Source organism: Oryzias latipes, chromosome 18, assembly GCF_053564925.1.
Source record: "Oryzias latipes strain Hd-rR chromosome 18, Olatipes_Hd-rR_3.1".
Lineage (NCBI taxonomy): Eukaryota > Metazoa > Chordata > Actinopteri > Beloniformes > Adrianichthyidae > Oryzias > Oryzias latipes.
The window spans coordinates 28,938,520-28,954,037 of record NC_136254.1 but is presented as its reverse complement, the minus strand read 5'-3'; the positions used below and the strand labels follow the sequence as shown (position 1 = coordinate 28,954,037).

Genomic DNA, 15,518 nt, shown 5'->3' with positions numbered 1-15,518 from the left:
TTGTACTTTAATTTTTTTTTCCTTTTATTTTTTTGAGTTCCAATCGGATAAAAATCCCCCTCAGAGCTCATCACTTCCTGTTTGTGCCATCACAAGAAATTCCATCGTTGCATCTGAGAAATTCCTATCCCTGCATCAGCAACCAAGCAGAAACACGCCCACGGTCACCTGACTGACTGTAAGCGTATTGGGGTTAAAGCTTTCGGGTAAACCCTCCATCGGACCGCTGAGTCATCAAAGGGGGATTCTTAAAATAAAAAGCACCTGATTTTAACCTCCAGGTTAACAACTGGGTTGGAGCAACAAAGTCTTACTTTGTGTTTATGTTACTATTATTATAAATATGAATGTTTTTTGTGTAAAGAATAAAGATTAAATACCGTATTTTCTGGACTATAAGTCACCCTTTTTTTCATAGTTTGGCAAGGGGTGCGACTTATACTCCGCAGCGACTTATATTAGAACTAAATTGAAATTGATACATTGTTAACCCTCCTGTTATGTTCATTTGTGAGGAACAGAGATGATGTTCCTGGGTCAATTTGATGTATGAGGTATGTTAAGTGTTAAGAAGTTAAGTGACTCAGAGAATCAGCAAACTTTTTTTTACAGTAAGATCTTGAAGGCTAAAAACATAATATTCTATTTTCCAATGATTTCATAAATTCAGAAATGCAATAAAAATGACTACATTCTACAAATACAGGATGAAAACAGAGTATTAGTTGGCCAATGATGCTTCATGAAAGGAATAAATAAATAAGTATGCATGAGAATAAATTACTGTGAAATTATGAGATAAACAGTTTGCTATGATTGTGTCATATGAGGTTGTGGAACTTATTTGTTCTTGGTCCCAGATTTTGTCAAATAAATTTCCCGTCAAAATGCGACTTATAGTCCAGTGCGACTTATCTGTGTTTTTTTTCTACTTTATAATGCATTTTTGGGCTAGTGCGACTTATACTCCGGAGCGACTTATAGTCCGGAAAATACGGTAGATACTTTTGACTATCATACTTTTTTCTGTTGTCCAAGTTGTTCAAGTTATAAACTGACCAATCAGATGCTTCAATAAAAGTAGTACCCAGAGTCTCCTTGTGGTAGGGGTGTGGACTTCCAATAAGTGTGATTGGTGAGAGGGGTTGCCTTAGAAACCATGACTCAGACCAAGGACTGCTTACTGACTGTCTGGCTCCAACTAGATGGCGCCAAAATGGCGACTAAAGTTTTTGAGTCGGTCAGTCGATGCTTTTGACAGAAGTTCACATGAATTCTTTTCAACATAGACCCCCTGACGATTACCCCAAACGATTATCTCAATGGTGCAGATTTAGTAGTAGGTAGTGGGTTTTGGCAGTGAAAAAAATTACGCACTATTTTACCATTCTTGGTGCATCTTGACGGTAAATTATTTGGAGTTTTTTTTGGAACCAATACGAATTTTGATTTACTAGTCAGTTCAATTCTGGTTGTTTTACTGACCTGTGGTACACAGCGCTCAAAAATCTGTCCAAATGTTTTAGTCTGACTTTGGTAAACTACTAAGCCGCACCAATTGATGGAGCATTATGGGTACTGTAGTCCCAGGCCTCGTGGATTGATACGCATTGTACTTCAACTGTTGGATAAAGTTTGACTTATCCGATTGTTTTGTTTTCAGTTGATGAGTCTTGCAGTCTGTGAAATGCATTACATGTAAATATGAAATGGGGGGGTCACATGTGGCTCCAGGGCCTCGGGGGGTCGGACCGAGAGGCGGCGCTGCACGTGGGAATCACCTGACAGAACCTGAGCCGCAGCGGTCTGCACGCGCTCAGACATTGTCGCCTCGCGCCGCCGCTGTAGCTGTGAGTAACGTGATAGCCAGCAGCCTCTGGAGGAGATGAGTGTTAGGTGGCAGCAGACATAAACACACACCCTCTGTGAAAGCGGTAATTACAAACTCGCCACCGTGTCCCCATATGGCCTCCTGCTCGCCGTCCCTCCGTTTGCCCAGCGCTCCTGAGAGGAGCAGCTGAGCGGTCGGACTTCGCTGACAGCAGGAAGAGGACCACTTTGAGCTCTGGTGTGAAGTTCACGCCGTCTTTGTGTTGTTCCCTTTGACTGCTTAACAAAAGGTTTCTCTCGTTTGTTTTTGGTTTCAGGACTGAGGAGACCCCAGAGATATGATTGGCAGCTGAAGCAGAGTCGGTGAATCGATACCCCCGGTGCTTCTCTGACAGGTACGCTCCGCATCGGTGTGTTTGAAGAACGCCGGCCGTTTACCCGCAGCCTATCTGCAGCCGGCAGCGAGCGCCTGCTGGATGCAGATCCTGAGAGATAGCAGGTCACATGCGTCAGCGAGCAGCAGCTGAGATGTAGGACTTCACCGCAAAAAAAGAAAAAGAAAAACAGGCATCCAGAGTTGGTGGGAAGAGAAGAGGAACTAGTGGGAGGAAGCTCTGCGTTTGTCCAGAGCTAAATGTGGAAGAGAGCTTTGCCAAGCAGGAGAAGTGAATCATGAGCTGCGTGTGTGTTTGTGCGACTCTGTTGTTGCTGTTGCTTTGAGAGTCGAGGTGTCGTCATTCTCTGGATTTAGTAGCTAGTATGAGTGTGAAGAGGTTTGTGTTTCAGAGGTCTTTGAAGCTGACATCCTTGTGTGTGAGAATAAAGATGTGTGTTAATGAATAAAGATGTGTCTGTGCATGTGTGTAAATGAAGAACACCGTGTGTGTGTGTGTGAGTCAAGCTATGCATGTGTGTGAGAAAGTTTCTATGTATTTGTGAATAAAGGTGTGTGTGTCTCGTGTGTGTGTGTGTGTGTGTGTATTTGTGTGTATTTTTGTGTGACTAAGCGTGCGTGTGTCTGTATGTATGAATATAGGTGTGTTTGTGAGTGTGTGTGTGTGTGTGGGTGTGTGTGTGTGTGTGTGTGACTAAGCGTGTGTGTGTCTTGTGTGTGTGTGTATGTGTGAATAAAGGTGTGTGTGTGTTTATGAATAAGTGTGTGTGTGTGTGTCTCGTGTGTGTATGTGTGACTAAACGTGCGTGTGTCTGTATGTGTGTGTGTATGTGTGAATAAAGGTGTGTGTGTGTGTGTCTCGTGTGTGTATGTGTGACTAAACGTGCGTGTGTCTGTATGTGTGAATAAAGGTGTGTTTCTGCTCCCCCTCCTCTTCGTCTTCATCACGCCTCCCATAATGGGATTAAACCTTCAGTCTATCCTCTGGGCAAACACACACACACACACACACACACAATCGCACACAATCATCCACTTCACAGGAGTTTTTGCTAAATCACCACAAGCCCGACCGGGCCGATCTGCTTGGATCGTTTCCAGCGTTGCACACTCTTGGCGTGTGACCAAAGCCTTTCTCTTTAGCCCCTCCCCCTTTTGTGGGGGTGGGTGTGTGTGTGTGTGTGTGTTCAAACCCACACGCTCTATCTCTTTAAGGATTACAGTAGGCCAGGTCTGCCCTCCAAGGTGAGCTCCTGCTGAGCCATCTGGACCTGCAGATAATCCCAGCGGCTCACTGTCGCCTCCCAGAGGCTGAAAGAGGCTCGGCAGCAAATTTATGACACGAGTTGTAGTTCAGCCGCTCCTGAGTCTGTACAATACAGGCTAATGCAATTTGTTGACACGTTAGTGCAGCTCTGTCCCAGTCCTCATGGAGGCTCCTCCGCCCGCAGGTTCATCTTCTTGGTGCAGACCACCGTCTCCGTGTCGGAGTGAGGCCCTCTCTCTGCTGCGGTGGAGGGCGTCACGCACCCCGTCAGTCCGGTAAGCTCTCGTCTCCGGGTCAAGTTGGAGTCGTCCGCCCGTTTAGACTGAGCGTCTGTCTGACCGCGTCGCTGTCTGGCAGGCTGAATGCATCACGCAGTGGAGCAGTTGAGCGGGCGAGGCACACGGGAATCCTTCCCTCTGGACGGACTCAACCGGGGGCCATGGCCTCCCGTGGGCGGCCGCGCCTGGCAGCCACCTGCCAGGTGTGTAGTCATGACAACGGCCCTAATAAACCGGTCGGTCGGTTGTACTCCAGCACTCGGAGGTTAAGAGTCTCCGTTATGGTTACAGGTGTTCACCCGTCATGAACCAACACCAGCTCCTCCCCCATCTACCTCCAGGACCTCTGAGTGGGCTAAACCATCACAGTAGATATTTAAGCAACGGGTAAGACCAGCCGTCATACGTCAATCAAATTATTTTTTTTCCATGGGTTTAACCGTCTGTTTTTCCTCCTTTCCAGGCCGATGAGAGGCGAAAAGCTGGAGCTACCGCAGGCGATGCTCCCAGGAATGCAGCGGGAGCCGCAGAGAGCCCCGCCCCCTCTCCTTCATCCCCCGCCTCCTCACCGAGGCTGGGAGCAGCTCGGCCAGCTCTACGACTCCCACCTTCCTCCTCAAGGCCACCCCATCCTGTCTCTGCCCAGCGAGCACCCGCTGCGCCTCCACGGCGGAGGCTTCGTTGGCGGCGGCGGCGGCGGCGGACCTCCCCCGAACTCGAACCTTCATCTCAGCAGACCGAGCCCCCCGATGAAGGTGAGGGAGCAACGGTCGAGTTTGGAATAAAGACCGTGAAACAAACATCTCAACTCCTCTGTGTTTTCCTCTGTCTGCATCAGTTGGGGGGTCCTCAGGAGCAGCACGTCCCCCGGGGTCCGCCCTTGCTGGGAGATGAGATGTGGGCTCAGGTGCAGCAGGTAGGAGGCTCCTTAATGAGCTCTGGGTGTGTTTGTCGGAGTCGAAGAGGCTGATCGGGGTCTGTGCTCGTCCACAGCAGAGGGGCTATTCAGGGAAATTGCTGGGGGGTCAGCTGAAGAGACCGGGGCCTCCTCTGGGCGAGCACTCTGTCATCCAGCACACCCCCCTGCCGCCACTGCACACGCCCTCCCGCCTGGCGGCCGACGAGTCCCCCGGCCCCAGCAAGAGGAAGAAGAGTTCGGATCTGGTGAGTTTTCCTCTGATTGTTTGGGTTTGCTCGTGTTTTTTTTTTTGTTTTTTTGTTTACTTCCGATGATAAACGGCGAGTCGTCTCTTTCCGGCGCAGGCGCCACATCCGGCGCCGCAGCGTTACACTGGCCAGTCGGCGCCGTCTCAGCAGCATTCCTCCGCTCACCATCTCCCCTCGAAACCGGCCTTCTGGAACCCCCTTCACAAGGACGGCGGCGTTCCTTGGCCGACGTCGGAACTCAAGAACCAGCAGGCGCACGTCTTTCAGGTCTGACCGCTGACCCGACGGGGAACGCGTTTTAGGCTGAGGTCACGCCCAAAGCTGAGGCCTTTTCTGTGCTTTGACAGGAACACAAACGAGGGATGGGCAGCTACCCCCCTAAGTCCTCCCCTCCCGCCTCCAGCCACATGAATTCCTCGCCGAGAAGCTTCAACACGGCGGGATGTCCTCCTCCTCTTGCTCAGTTCCAGAAGGACGCGCTACAATCTCAGGCCGCAAACCATTCCTCCCCCCGCTCGTCCTACCAGAGTCCCAAACTGGATCCCGCCACGCAGTCCATGGAGCCGCACGGCGTCCACACCCAGAGAGGGGGTGGCGGCCAAACGGCGTCCACTCCAACCAGGGGGGACGGAGAGCGCCACCTAAAAGTCCATTCGTCACCAGCAAACGCTGCTGCGACCAGCAGCAAGAATAGCAGCAGCGGCGGCGTGCCTTACAGCCATTTCAGGCCTCACCCAGGGCTGGGGCACCAGGGCCCTCCTGCCAGCAGCACCTCAGTACCTCAGCAGCAGCACAGTGACCCCCACGAGGCCTGGAGATACCCCAGCGGTCACTCCCTGGTGAGTACGAGCCCCCCACCCCCCGCAGGTGAGCATCCTCTTCCTCCTGTCGCTGATTGGTTTGTGTTTCCTTTAGGAGTCGGCCGTCTTCAGACCTCCAGGTGTGCTACCTCAGCGCCAGCAGAGCCACAATCAAGTCGCGGACGCTCGACTTTCAGAAGTCGGCCCCCCGTCGCCTCCAGCCGCCTCCACACGGACCCCCGTCATTACGCCCAACTCTTCCCGCTCCTCCTGCGCCGTTGGCCACTACAACGGCGCCGTGAGCACGCCCCCCTCTGCCGGTGGCTTTGGGAACGTCGGCGGCTGGCAGAGGGCGGTGGAGGCGCTGCCTCGGAACTCCATGGGGGCCGGCGTCAAACCTCAGGCGGACGCTCCCATGCAGTCGGCGTGTCAAAGAGGCCAAGCTCCTCCCACCAGCAAACCCCATCAGCAGGGATCCCCAAAAGCCCCGCCTCCAAAGGGCAAGATGTCATACTATCCTCAGGCAGGGCAGGTGCCTCCTCTTCCTCCTCCTCCGCAGTTTTCTTCATTTTCCTTGTTCTCCTCGGGCCACCAGAGGGCAGGAGAGAGCGTGATTACGAGCAGGGCATCGAACCCTCCCCCGGCGTACGGCCCCTCCATCAGCTGTTCCCTGGAGCCCCCCAAGCCGGACTCCTCTTCCTCTCAGATGTTCTCTGCTCCTAAATGCGTCCCCCAGTCTATCGAGGAGGCGCTGGACAAGCTAGATGCAGAGCTGGAGGGACACATGCAGGCGGAGGAGAGGAGGAGAAAGGAGAGAGAGGAGCAGGAGAGAAAACAAAAGGAGAAGGAGCAGCAAAGGAGAGAGTGGGAGATTAGAAATAAGATGGAAGAGGAGAGGAAGAAGAAGGAGCAGCAGGAGGAGGAGGAGAGGAAAAAGAGAGAAATTGAGAGAAGGAAAGCATGGGAGATGCAGCAGGAGGAGGAAAGGAGGAGGAGAGAACTGGAGAGATTAGAAAAAGCCAGGCAAGAGGAGAGGAATGAGCGGGAAAGAAAGAGGAGGGAATGGGAGAAGCAAGAGGAGGAGAAGAGAGAACTGCAGAGATTAGAAAGAGAAAAACAAGAGAAGAGGAAAAGGATGGAGGAGGAGGAGAGAAGGAGGAAAGAGGAGGAAGAAAGAAGAAAAGAGGAGAAAAGGATGAGAGAGAAGGAGCAGGCGTCTATTGAAAGCCTTGAAAGGCTGCTGGCGCCCCCACCTCCTCCCCTCTCGTCCCTTGTTTCTGCACCTCCTTCGGGTCCCCCACCCCCCAGCTCCCGGTCCTCCCCTCCTTATCCCTGGCTCAGCCGGGGCGGCGTGCTCCCCAATCCCCCCAGCACCGCCGAGAGGCTCCGCCCCCCTCCCTTGACACCTCAGACGGAGTACGCCCGGGAGAAGCAGCGGCAGAGGGAGCTGTGGAGCGGCGGGAGCGCTTTCACCTCCTCAACCCTCAGCACCTCAGGGACCAACCAGCCGGCGTTCCCCGGGAAACGCCCGGCGATGCAAGCGGCCCCCAACCAACCCAAAGAGTCAGTCCCAACGCCAGCACTTAGAGAGCCCCCCAAGCTCCACCAGGGCTTCACCCGAGAAGCCCCGCCCCCTCTGTCCCTGATCCCCTCCGCGCACAAGCAGGCGAAGGAGAACGACACGGGCGCCGACATGGACGGCGCGCAGTTCGAGGAGGAGCCCTCCACCATGCTCCCCGACGGCCTGGCCAACATCATGGCCATGCTGGACGAATCCATCCAGAAGGAGGAGGAGATGTTCAGCGGTGGGAGGAGCTTCGTTCCGGCCGCAGAGCCAGTCAAGAGCTACCTGTGCGCCCCGGATCTGATCCCAGCGATGAAGAGTCAGCCCCACCCAGAGGACTGTGGCTCCAATGCCAGCCCCCCCGTGCTCAGCCGCCAGGGCTCCCTGGCCTCCCCCTGCAGCAGAACGTCCTCCCTCAACGAGGAGGAGGACGACTACGTCAAAGCTCCTCCCGTCGCTCCTCCAAGCACCAAGCCCGCCGTGGATGTGGTGATGGGAGCACGGAACACCAACTACCGCCACAGCGACCTGGCGAAGCTCTACGGCCTTCCCGAGCGGACGAAGAGCGAGGCAGAGGAGGACTCGGAGGACTCGGAGGCTCCGTCCTGTTCTCCGCCGCCGCAAAGGCCGCACCTCCACCAGACGGGGGTCAACAGCATGTTCAAGTCGCTGGCGAACATGGAGAACCAGCGGTACGCCTACCGCGGCGGGCCTTTCGGGAGACCTCCCCCATCAGCCCTGCTTGGTGTGAAATACTCCTCCTCGCTGTCTTTGGGCCCCGACATCTGCCGCCAGCAGCAAGGAGGCTCCCCCACATCCGACTCCACCAACCCTCCCTTCAGTCCCGCCGTCCCGCCCCAGAGAAGCTCGCCATCGTCAGAGGAAGACGTCAAGGTGAAAATGGAGGACAGCGACGGAGAGATGGAGGACTCCGTCGAAAAAAGGAGCATCCCGCCCATAAAGGTGATCAAGGAGGAGCACGGGCTGACCACCATCTCCGAGTCTTCCCTGAAAGATTTGGGGCGGAGTTGCGAGGCCATCCTCAGCCGCGAGGCGCTGGAGAAGGTCGACAGGCACGGCAAAACCGAGGACTGGTTCAAGTCCGAGAAGGTCAAGGAGCACAAAGACCGGGAGAAGAGGAGGAAGCACGGCCACGGCAGCAGGAAGCGCGAGGACAAAAAGGAGAAGAAGAAGCACAGGGACAAGGGAGACTCCTCCTCTTCGTCGCCTTCGTCCTCCCACTCCAGCCACAAGAGGCACAAGGAGCGAAGAAGCCATAGAGAGAAGAAGGACCGCATGATCCTCGGAGACTCCTCTCACCAAAAGCGGGAGGCGGAGAAGCACAGAACTCACCAGGAGTCGGACAAGAAGAAACGCAAAGATGCGTCCGGCAGCAGCTCCACCAGTGAAGGCGAGCAGACTGAGTGGAGCTCACGCCGGCGGGACCGCTCCTCCGAGCAGAAGACCGCTCAAGACTCCTCGTTCGGTTCCACCGACTTCCTAAAGCTGAAGGCGCTGTCGGACGGCCCGCCAAAGGAGCTGAAGATCCGCCTGATCAAAGTGGAGAGCGGGGACCGGGAGACCTTCATCGCCTCCGAGGTGGAGGAGAAAAGGATCCCCCTGAAGGAGATCAGCATCAAGAACTCCGCCAGCGAAATCATCCGCTCCTGCAGGTACGCGCCTCCTCAGACGGACCGCCATCTGTCTGCGTTTGTGTCCCTCTAAAAGCTTTGCTTCTGTTTCAGGACGGCCCGGGTCAAAGGGAAGTTCAGGGAGTCGTACCTGCTCCCGGCCTTCTCCGTCAAACCCAGCATGGATCCCATTCCAAGGGAGAAGCTCAACCCCCCGACGCCCAGCATCTATGTAGGGACACTCCACTCAGTCATGTGCGTGTGCTGCCCCCTTGTGGACGAAAGTGTGCACTGACAGCAGCTTCTTTTTTTTCTTTTTTTTTTGCAGCTGGAAAGCAAGAGGGACGCCTTCTCCCCGGTGCTGCTGCAGTTCTGTACGGATTCCAAGAATCCCGTTACGGTCATCAGAGGACTGGCTGGATCTCTTCGACTCAGTAAGATCTACCTTTTAAAATCTGACAGCCGTCCCTCGTTTCTTGTAAATGCGACCCCCATTGCGATGTGTATGATGTTGGCCTATAAACGCGTGTGGGAGGAGCTGTTGTCGAAGGGTTTTTAGCTTCATCGCTACACTGAGGCACTGACTGCATATTTACAAGGCACGGAAGACATTTATTTTGAAAAGCTCTACGAAAACATCAATAGTCACGTCTCCACGTCTGGCGTTCATGAGGTCACTCATGGACGCGTTCTCTGACCTGGTTTGACAAAAAAAAAAAAAAAAAAAAATTAGAGGAACTTTTATAAGAATCGTGGCGTGGCCGGTGCTCGTAACGCATCTCCCAGCTATGCACTTAAAAAGAACCAGCGATAGACGAAATCTGTGGAGTAGCCCTCTGTATTTGTTGTAGAGCAGAAGTCTGCAACCCTGAGGCTCCATCCACTGTGGCTCTGTGCTGAAAGACTTTTATTTTGGAGGGATTTTAAAAAGTGCCGCCAAAAAAAAAAAAAGTAGACGGACTCAAATATTATTCAATTAATTCAAACAGTTTAAGGACAGTATAGTTCACTCTGCCCAACTCCTGACTGCAGTGTCCTACCCACAAAAAAATCCATCCAGCGATTTAATTAAGTTGGAGTAAAACATTTAGACGGATGTCTGACTGCAGTGTACCACAGAAAATTACTTCAGTCTACCAGAGTTATTATTTAAGGAGCACCAAATTAAAACAGAGATCTTCTATTTCTGAACAAATTCAAGGATCTTAAGTGTGCGGTACGGTTTGAAAATACAGTAAGGGTCACTTAATTGGCTCTGATGTATTTTTAGTTTGTTAGATTTACAAATCTCTGGCTGAAATGCACCATAAATGGTCAAATAAACTATATGTAGCCACACATGAGCTTTGCTGCATTGAGATGTGACAGAAGGTGTCTTTTATTTTGAAAGAAAGTCCTGCGAACCTATGTCAAAAGTTAATTATGTCATATTTTTTTCTTTGTTATATTTATGCCACCCAAAAAAATAGTTCAGTTATATTTATCATAATAGTAACAATCACTTCAACACAAATCAGTGTCATTTTTCTCTAAAGGGTAAAGTAAAACGTTGTGTTTCCTACTGGATTGTTGTCAGTAAGAAATCAACCCAAATGGCTCTTTAAGTGTAAAAGGTTGCAGACCTCCTCACTACACACTTTCTACACTTTTATCTCATTTATATGAAATTTGATAAACTGACACGGCAATCAGGATGCAGAACACACACAAACTTTGAAAAAACACTAAAATTGCACAAAACGAATCTTCAAAAGGTGAATGCAGTGAGGGAATCTTCCTGTAGACTTTCTAAAAGTTTCTTTGTTTTGTATTTTTTTTAGACTTGGGGCTGTTTTCTACCAAGTCTCTGGTGGAGGCAAACGCAGACCAGGCGGTGGAGGTGCGGACTCAGGTGCAGCAGCCCGCCGACGAGAACTGGGACCCCAGCGGCACGGGGCAGACGTGGCCCTGCGAGAGCAGCCGCTCCTACACCACCATCGCCAAGTACGCCCAGTACCAGGCCTCCAGCTTCCAGGAGAGCCTGCAGGTACGCCCACGACCTCTGACCTCTGACCTCCCAGCCGGGGGAAGGGCTCCCTGTTTCTAATGAGTGCCGTCTGTCTGTAGGAGGAAAAAGGCAGCGACGAGGAGGAGGAAGACGAGGACGTGAAGAAGTCCTTGCCCTCCAGTGTGGACGCCAACAAAGACTCCTCCAAGGAGGGCAGCAAGTACGTGGGATCCTGCCAGCTCCCTTTGAGCGCTTCTCCCAGCTTTTCTCCCATTTATTGATTGACTTTTGTTTTTTCAGTGGTGAGCAGAAAGCTGTGGGGAAGATCATCAAATTTGGTACCAATATAGATCTCTCTGATCCCAAGAGGTGAGCTGCTTCCTCCCGCCGCCGCGACCGTCCCTCGCCGGCGGCCTCTCTCCTCACGTCGGGTTGTTTGTGCGCAGGTGGAAGCCTCAGCTGCAGGAGCTGCAGAAGCTCCCGGCGTTCATGCGCGTGGCGTCCAGCGGGAACATGCTGAGCCACGTGGGACACACCATCCTCGGCATGAACACGGTGCAGCTCTACATGAAGGTTCCCGGGAGCCGGACGCCGGGTAAGGGGACGCCGGCCGTCCTTCAGAAAGAAGGAAACCGCCAGCTTTTAGTCCGATACTGACCACGGAACGCTTCTGCAGGTCACCAGGAGAACAATAATTTCTGCTCGGTGAACATCAACATCGGCCCGGGCGACTGTGAATGGTTCTGTGTGCATGAGAACTACTGGGAGGCCATCAACGACTTCTGTGAAAAGTGAGCAGGACCAAAAGTCGCCTCTTCAGTCCAGTCTTTGACTAGACCTTAGCTTGAATGCTCCTTTTCCGTCAGGCATGGCGTGGACTACCTGACGGGGTCCTGGTGGCCGGTGTTGGAGGACCTCTACAACGCCAACATCCCCGTGTACCGCTTCATCCAGCGGCCCGGAGACCTGGTATGGATCAACGCCGGCACCGTCCACTGGGTCCAAGCCGTGGGATGGTGCAACAACATCGCCTGGAACGTCGGGCCTCTGAACGGTAACGAGAGCTCCACCTAGTGGTGGGATGACTCCTCCTGTTTTTACTAAAAATAAAACCCGTTTCTGTGGTCGTTCAGCTTACCAGTACCAGGTGGCGCTGGAGAGGTTTGAGTGGAACGAGGTGAAGAAGGTCAAGTCCATCGTTCCCATGATTCACGTGTCCTGGAACGTGGCCCACACTCTGAAAGTCACAGACCCCGACACGTACAAGATGATCAAGTGAGAACAGTTCCACTGAGGAGAGAATCTGCTATGAAGCCTCCAGGATTTCTGACATTCTTCCATCCACATGTGTTTGTTTGGTGACAGACACTGCCTGCTGCAGTCCATGAAACACATCCAGATCCTGAGGGACCAGCTGGTGGCCGAGGGCAAAAAGATCTCCTACCAGAGTCGGGTGAAGGACGAGCCCGCCTACTACTGCAACGAGTGTGACGTGAGTGTCCGCCGGGCGCCAGGACGAGGGTCCAAACCCCACGCTGGTTTAGGAGCTTGAGAAGATTAGGTGTATGTTATACACAATCCAGTAGGAAATACGTTTTACTTTACCCTTTAGAGAAATATGACACTGATTTGATTACATAGATGTTGTTCCCCGTTTAGTAAGAAAATACTCTAACAAAGTGAAACTATAAACGTCAATTTATTTATTTTTTTGGCAACTTAAGAAACATTGGTTGCTAAGGAGAATTGGGAATTGTACTTTGAGTTTGAGTTAAAAAAAAGTGCCGAAGTTATTAATCAACTGCAGACATAGAAAAAAAAGCAATGGTTTCTATGGACTTGAACCCTCGTGGAGGCTGTTGCTTCAAAGTAAACATTACATGTTCTCATGGTTACCACTAGGGTTGCACAGGATGAGGAAAACTTGCAACGTGTAATATTGGTGATCAATGATATAACTTGTGAACAAATGGGGCCAGATGGTGGAAAACACAGATTGATGGATCTAGTCTGTGCATGGGAATGGAGCGGAGCAGGGAGCTCAGGGCCTCCTGGTTACACCACAACTACAATCTTGTTCAAACGCCGTTTTATTTCGTTTGACAATTTGAAGGAAGAAATGCAATTTAAATCTGAATTTTCTTGATACATGTCCTCCATTATGATGGAAATGCCACAGGAACAGTTTAAAAAAAACACAGTTTTCATCGGAGTGCGTCTTTTAGGAAACGTTTACCGCAGACTCTGCCGTCTTGGATTGACCCTGTCCACAGGCTGAACATTTGGCTCCTCCCCTCACAGGTGGAGGTGTTCGACTTGCTGTTTGTGACGTGTGAGAGCAGCAGCAGGAAGACGTACGTGGTTCACTGTGAGGACTGCGCCCGGCAGCGCAGCCCCAACCTCACCAACGTGGTGGTGCTGGAGCAGTACCGCGTGGAGGAGCTCATGAGCATCTACGACTCCTTCAACCTGGTGAGCCTCCTCCTCCTCCTTAGCCTTAACCTCCCCCCCCCCCTGCCTTTCTGACTCTGTTCTCCTCCCTTCAGGCCGCTCCCGCCCGGTGACAGAGCTCCTCCTCTGCGTCTCCTCAGCCAAAACCAAAACTCCCGCGTGCCGGGACAACGCGTTTCTTCTTTTCAATTTGAGCGTTTCATTGACTCTGGTTGGTTTTTTTTGCTCCTGCTGTGACTCTCCGAGCAGCCGGTTGTTTACTCGTTACTGTTTACAAAAAGAGTCACCAATAAAAAGTCCCAGTTTACTCTCAGATGGTGCTTGGAAGCGGAAACCGCGGCTGGTGCTGCCCTGGAGCAAAGCGCGGACGCCGGTTTCAGTCCGAACTTTGTACTCGCTGTTTGAACTCTCTGTGGGGTGCTGTCATTTTGAAAAATAATAATTTATTGTTACTTTCTTTGTCTTGTTTTTCTCAAAACTAGATCCTCCTAGATATATACCACATTGGCCTTGTATTTAGAAATAAGAGAAAATGAAAATACTAACAATAGAGTTATGAACATTTTTCTAAAGCATTAAGATTTAAAAAAAAAATAAAAATACAGTTTGGAATGCTTCAAAAAATACGGGTTTTTAGATGTTTTGTTTTTTTATTGGGGGATTTATTCGTTTTTCTGAAGCTGTAAATCTTGTTTTTATGAATCATAATCTTATATCTTCTGGAGATTTAATATTCAGCTGTCACACATTTCATTTCTTTCTTTTTTTGTTGTATTTTTAAAGAAAAAAAAGATCCATCTGGTGTGTTTTTTATTCCGATATTACAGATTTTTGGGGGCTTTTTCGCCGTTGTACATTTAATTTAAGATGTTTCCTCTATTTATTGGGCATGGACGTTCACCCTGTTGTACATTTTTGCTGGTTTTGTTCTCACCGTGACTGATTAGCTCTGAACGAACGGAACGCCGCCGTGTTCCTGGTGCTCGCCTCTCCACTCCTGCCTCTTTTTTTTTAAATTTCCTCCTCGTATGTAAAATCAAATCTTTATCTTGAAAATAACACACCTTTTCCTGTAGACGATAGACACACTACTCGCGTAGAGAAGATGACTAATGGAATGCTGTTTGTATGCTCATTAAGGAGAAAAAGTGTTTTTGTGTTCAGGAATTTTAGATGAGATTTTTTATATCTGTTGATCATGGGCTAGATGGTGCTAATTGTTCTCTTTGAACAAACCTTTTCGGGGTTATTTTTTATTTTTCTTTTGAAATGAGAATTCTATTTTTCCTGTTGCAATATTCCGAGTTTCCTTCTCTTTGTGGTCGTTTATTTATAACTGCACTGTTTATAGAGTTCACACCGACATCCCTGCAGACACACACCAAACTGAGCCAGACATGTCTTAAACACTTGTGAATTTCTGTGACATTACTATTAATAAACGCTTTTGCTAAATCCACACAGGTCTGAGTCTTTAATAGCAGAAAGCTTTGGTGCAAATTCACCGACTGTAAATGGGAACTGGACTGAGTGTCACTGGTTTACTCCCGGCTCCAACCAAAGGAAGTCAATTCTGGAACCAGATGGTGTGGGTAGGCGGCAATTGGCCAATCAGGAAGGAGCTTCTTGAAAGTGGGTTACCCCTTGTTAACGTGCCTCGTTGGGAGTGGGGTCATCTAGACCCACTAGACAGTGCTCTGAACCTTTTTTCTTCAATGATTTGTGATCCTCACTGGTGTCCATGGATTACATGAAATCTTTCCACCTTTATCCACCTTTGTCATGGTAGGGAGAACACGTCAATGTAAGGGTGGGGTCATCTGGACCCCATAGGATATCACAAGGGATACAGGAAATCTGTCAATCACGTGTTCTGAACGTTTGGCTTCTGGGAACCAGCGGGTATTCCTATTCGGAACACGAGAGTCTGGTTCTTGTGTTCTCGCAGGCTGCAGTGGTTGGCCCTATTGCGTCACAGCAAGGAGGCCCCTGGCTCAGAATGGGGGACCCGCGCATGTGTGGGTTTTCTCCGTTGACTCCGGCTTCCTCCAAACGTCCAAAAACATGCTTCATGGGTTACTCTAAATTCTCCCTAGGTGTGGGTGTGTGCGTGCATGGGTGTGTGATTGTGGCCCTGACAGGCTGGCGA

The 15,518-nt window shown here is 50.9% G+C and overlaps 1 protein-coding gene across 10 annotated transcripts in view; it reads left to right on the top strand.

Annotated features, from left to right (window-relative positions):
* Nucleotides 1-14,828, top strand: part of kdm6ba (lysine (K)-specific demethylase 6B, a) — a 110,030-nt gene extending 95,202 nt beyond the window's left edge. For all 10 annotated transcript variants that reach the window (XM_011487316.4, XM_078936272.1, XM_078936268.1 and 7 more), the window contains 22 exons: nucleotides 2,148-2,225; nucleotides 3,676-3,766; nucleotides 3,849-3,972; nucleotides 4,061-4,156; nucleotides 4,233-4,524; nucleotides 4,608-4,685; nucleotides 4,763-4,933; nucleotides 5,033-5,203; nucleotides 5,284-5,775; nucleotides 5,852-8,973; nucleotides 9,046-9,163; nucleotides 9,260-9,365; nucleotides 10,752-10,957; nucleotides 11,038-11,138; nucleotides 11,219-11,287; nucleotides 11,365-11,513; nucleotides 11,595-11,709; nucleotides 11,785-11,972; nucleotides 12,052-12,193; nucleotides 12,284-12,410; nucleotides 13,220-13,390; nucleotides 13,465-14,828. In XM_011487316.4, the coding sequence (XP_011485618.1) occupies nucleotides 3,854-3,972; nucleotides 4,061-4,156; nucleotides 4,233-4,524; nucleotides 4,608-4,685; nucleotides 4,763-4,933; nucleotides 5,033-5,203; nucleotides 5,284-5,775; nucleotides 5,852-8,973; nucleotides 9,046-9,163; nucleotides 9,260-9,365; nucleotides 10,752-10,957; nucleotides 11,038-11,138; nucleotides 11,219-11,287; nucleotides 11,365-11,513; nucleotides 11,595-11,709; nucleotides 11,785-11,972; nucleotides 12,052-12,193; nucleotides 12,284-12,410; nucleotides 13,220-13,390; nucleotides 13,465-13,482 (6,051 nt within the window). In that variant the 5' untranslated portion in view covers nucleotides 2,148-2,225; nucleotides 3,676-3,766; nucleotides 3,849-3,853 and the 3' untranslated portion in view covers nucleotides 13,483-14,828. The remainder of the gene's footprint in view (nucleotides 1-2,147; nucleotides 2,226-3,675; nucleotides 3,767-3,848; nucleotides 3,973-4,060; nucleotides 4,157-4,232; nucleotides 4,525-4,607; nucleotides 4,686-4,762; nucleotides 4,934-5,032; nucleotides 5,204-5,283; nucleotides 5,776-5,851; nucleotides 8,974-9,045; nucleotides 9,164-9,259; nucleotides 9,366-10,751; nucleotides 10,958-11,037; nucleotides 11,139-11,218; nucleotides 11,288-11,364; nucleotides 11,514-11,594; nucleotides 11,710-11,784; nucleotides 11,973-12,051; nucleotides 12,194-12,283; nucleotides 12,411-13,219; nucleotides 13,391-13,464) is intronic.
* Nucleotides 14,829-15,518: the final 690 nt, after the last annotated feature.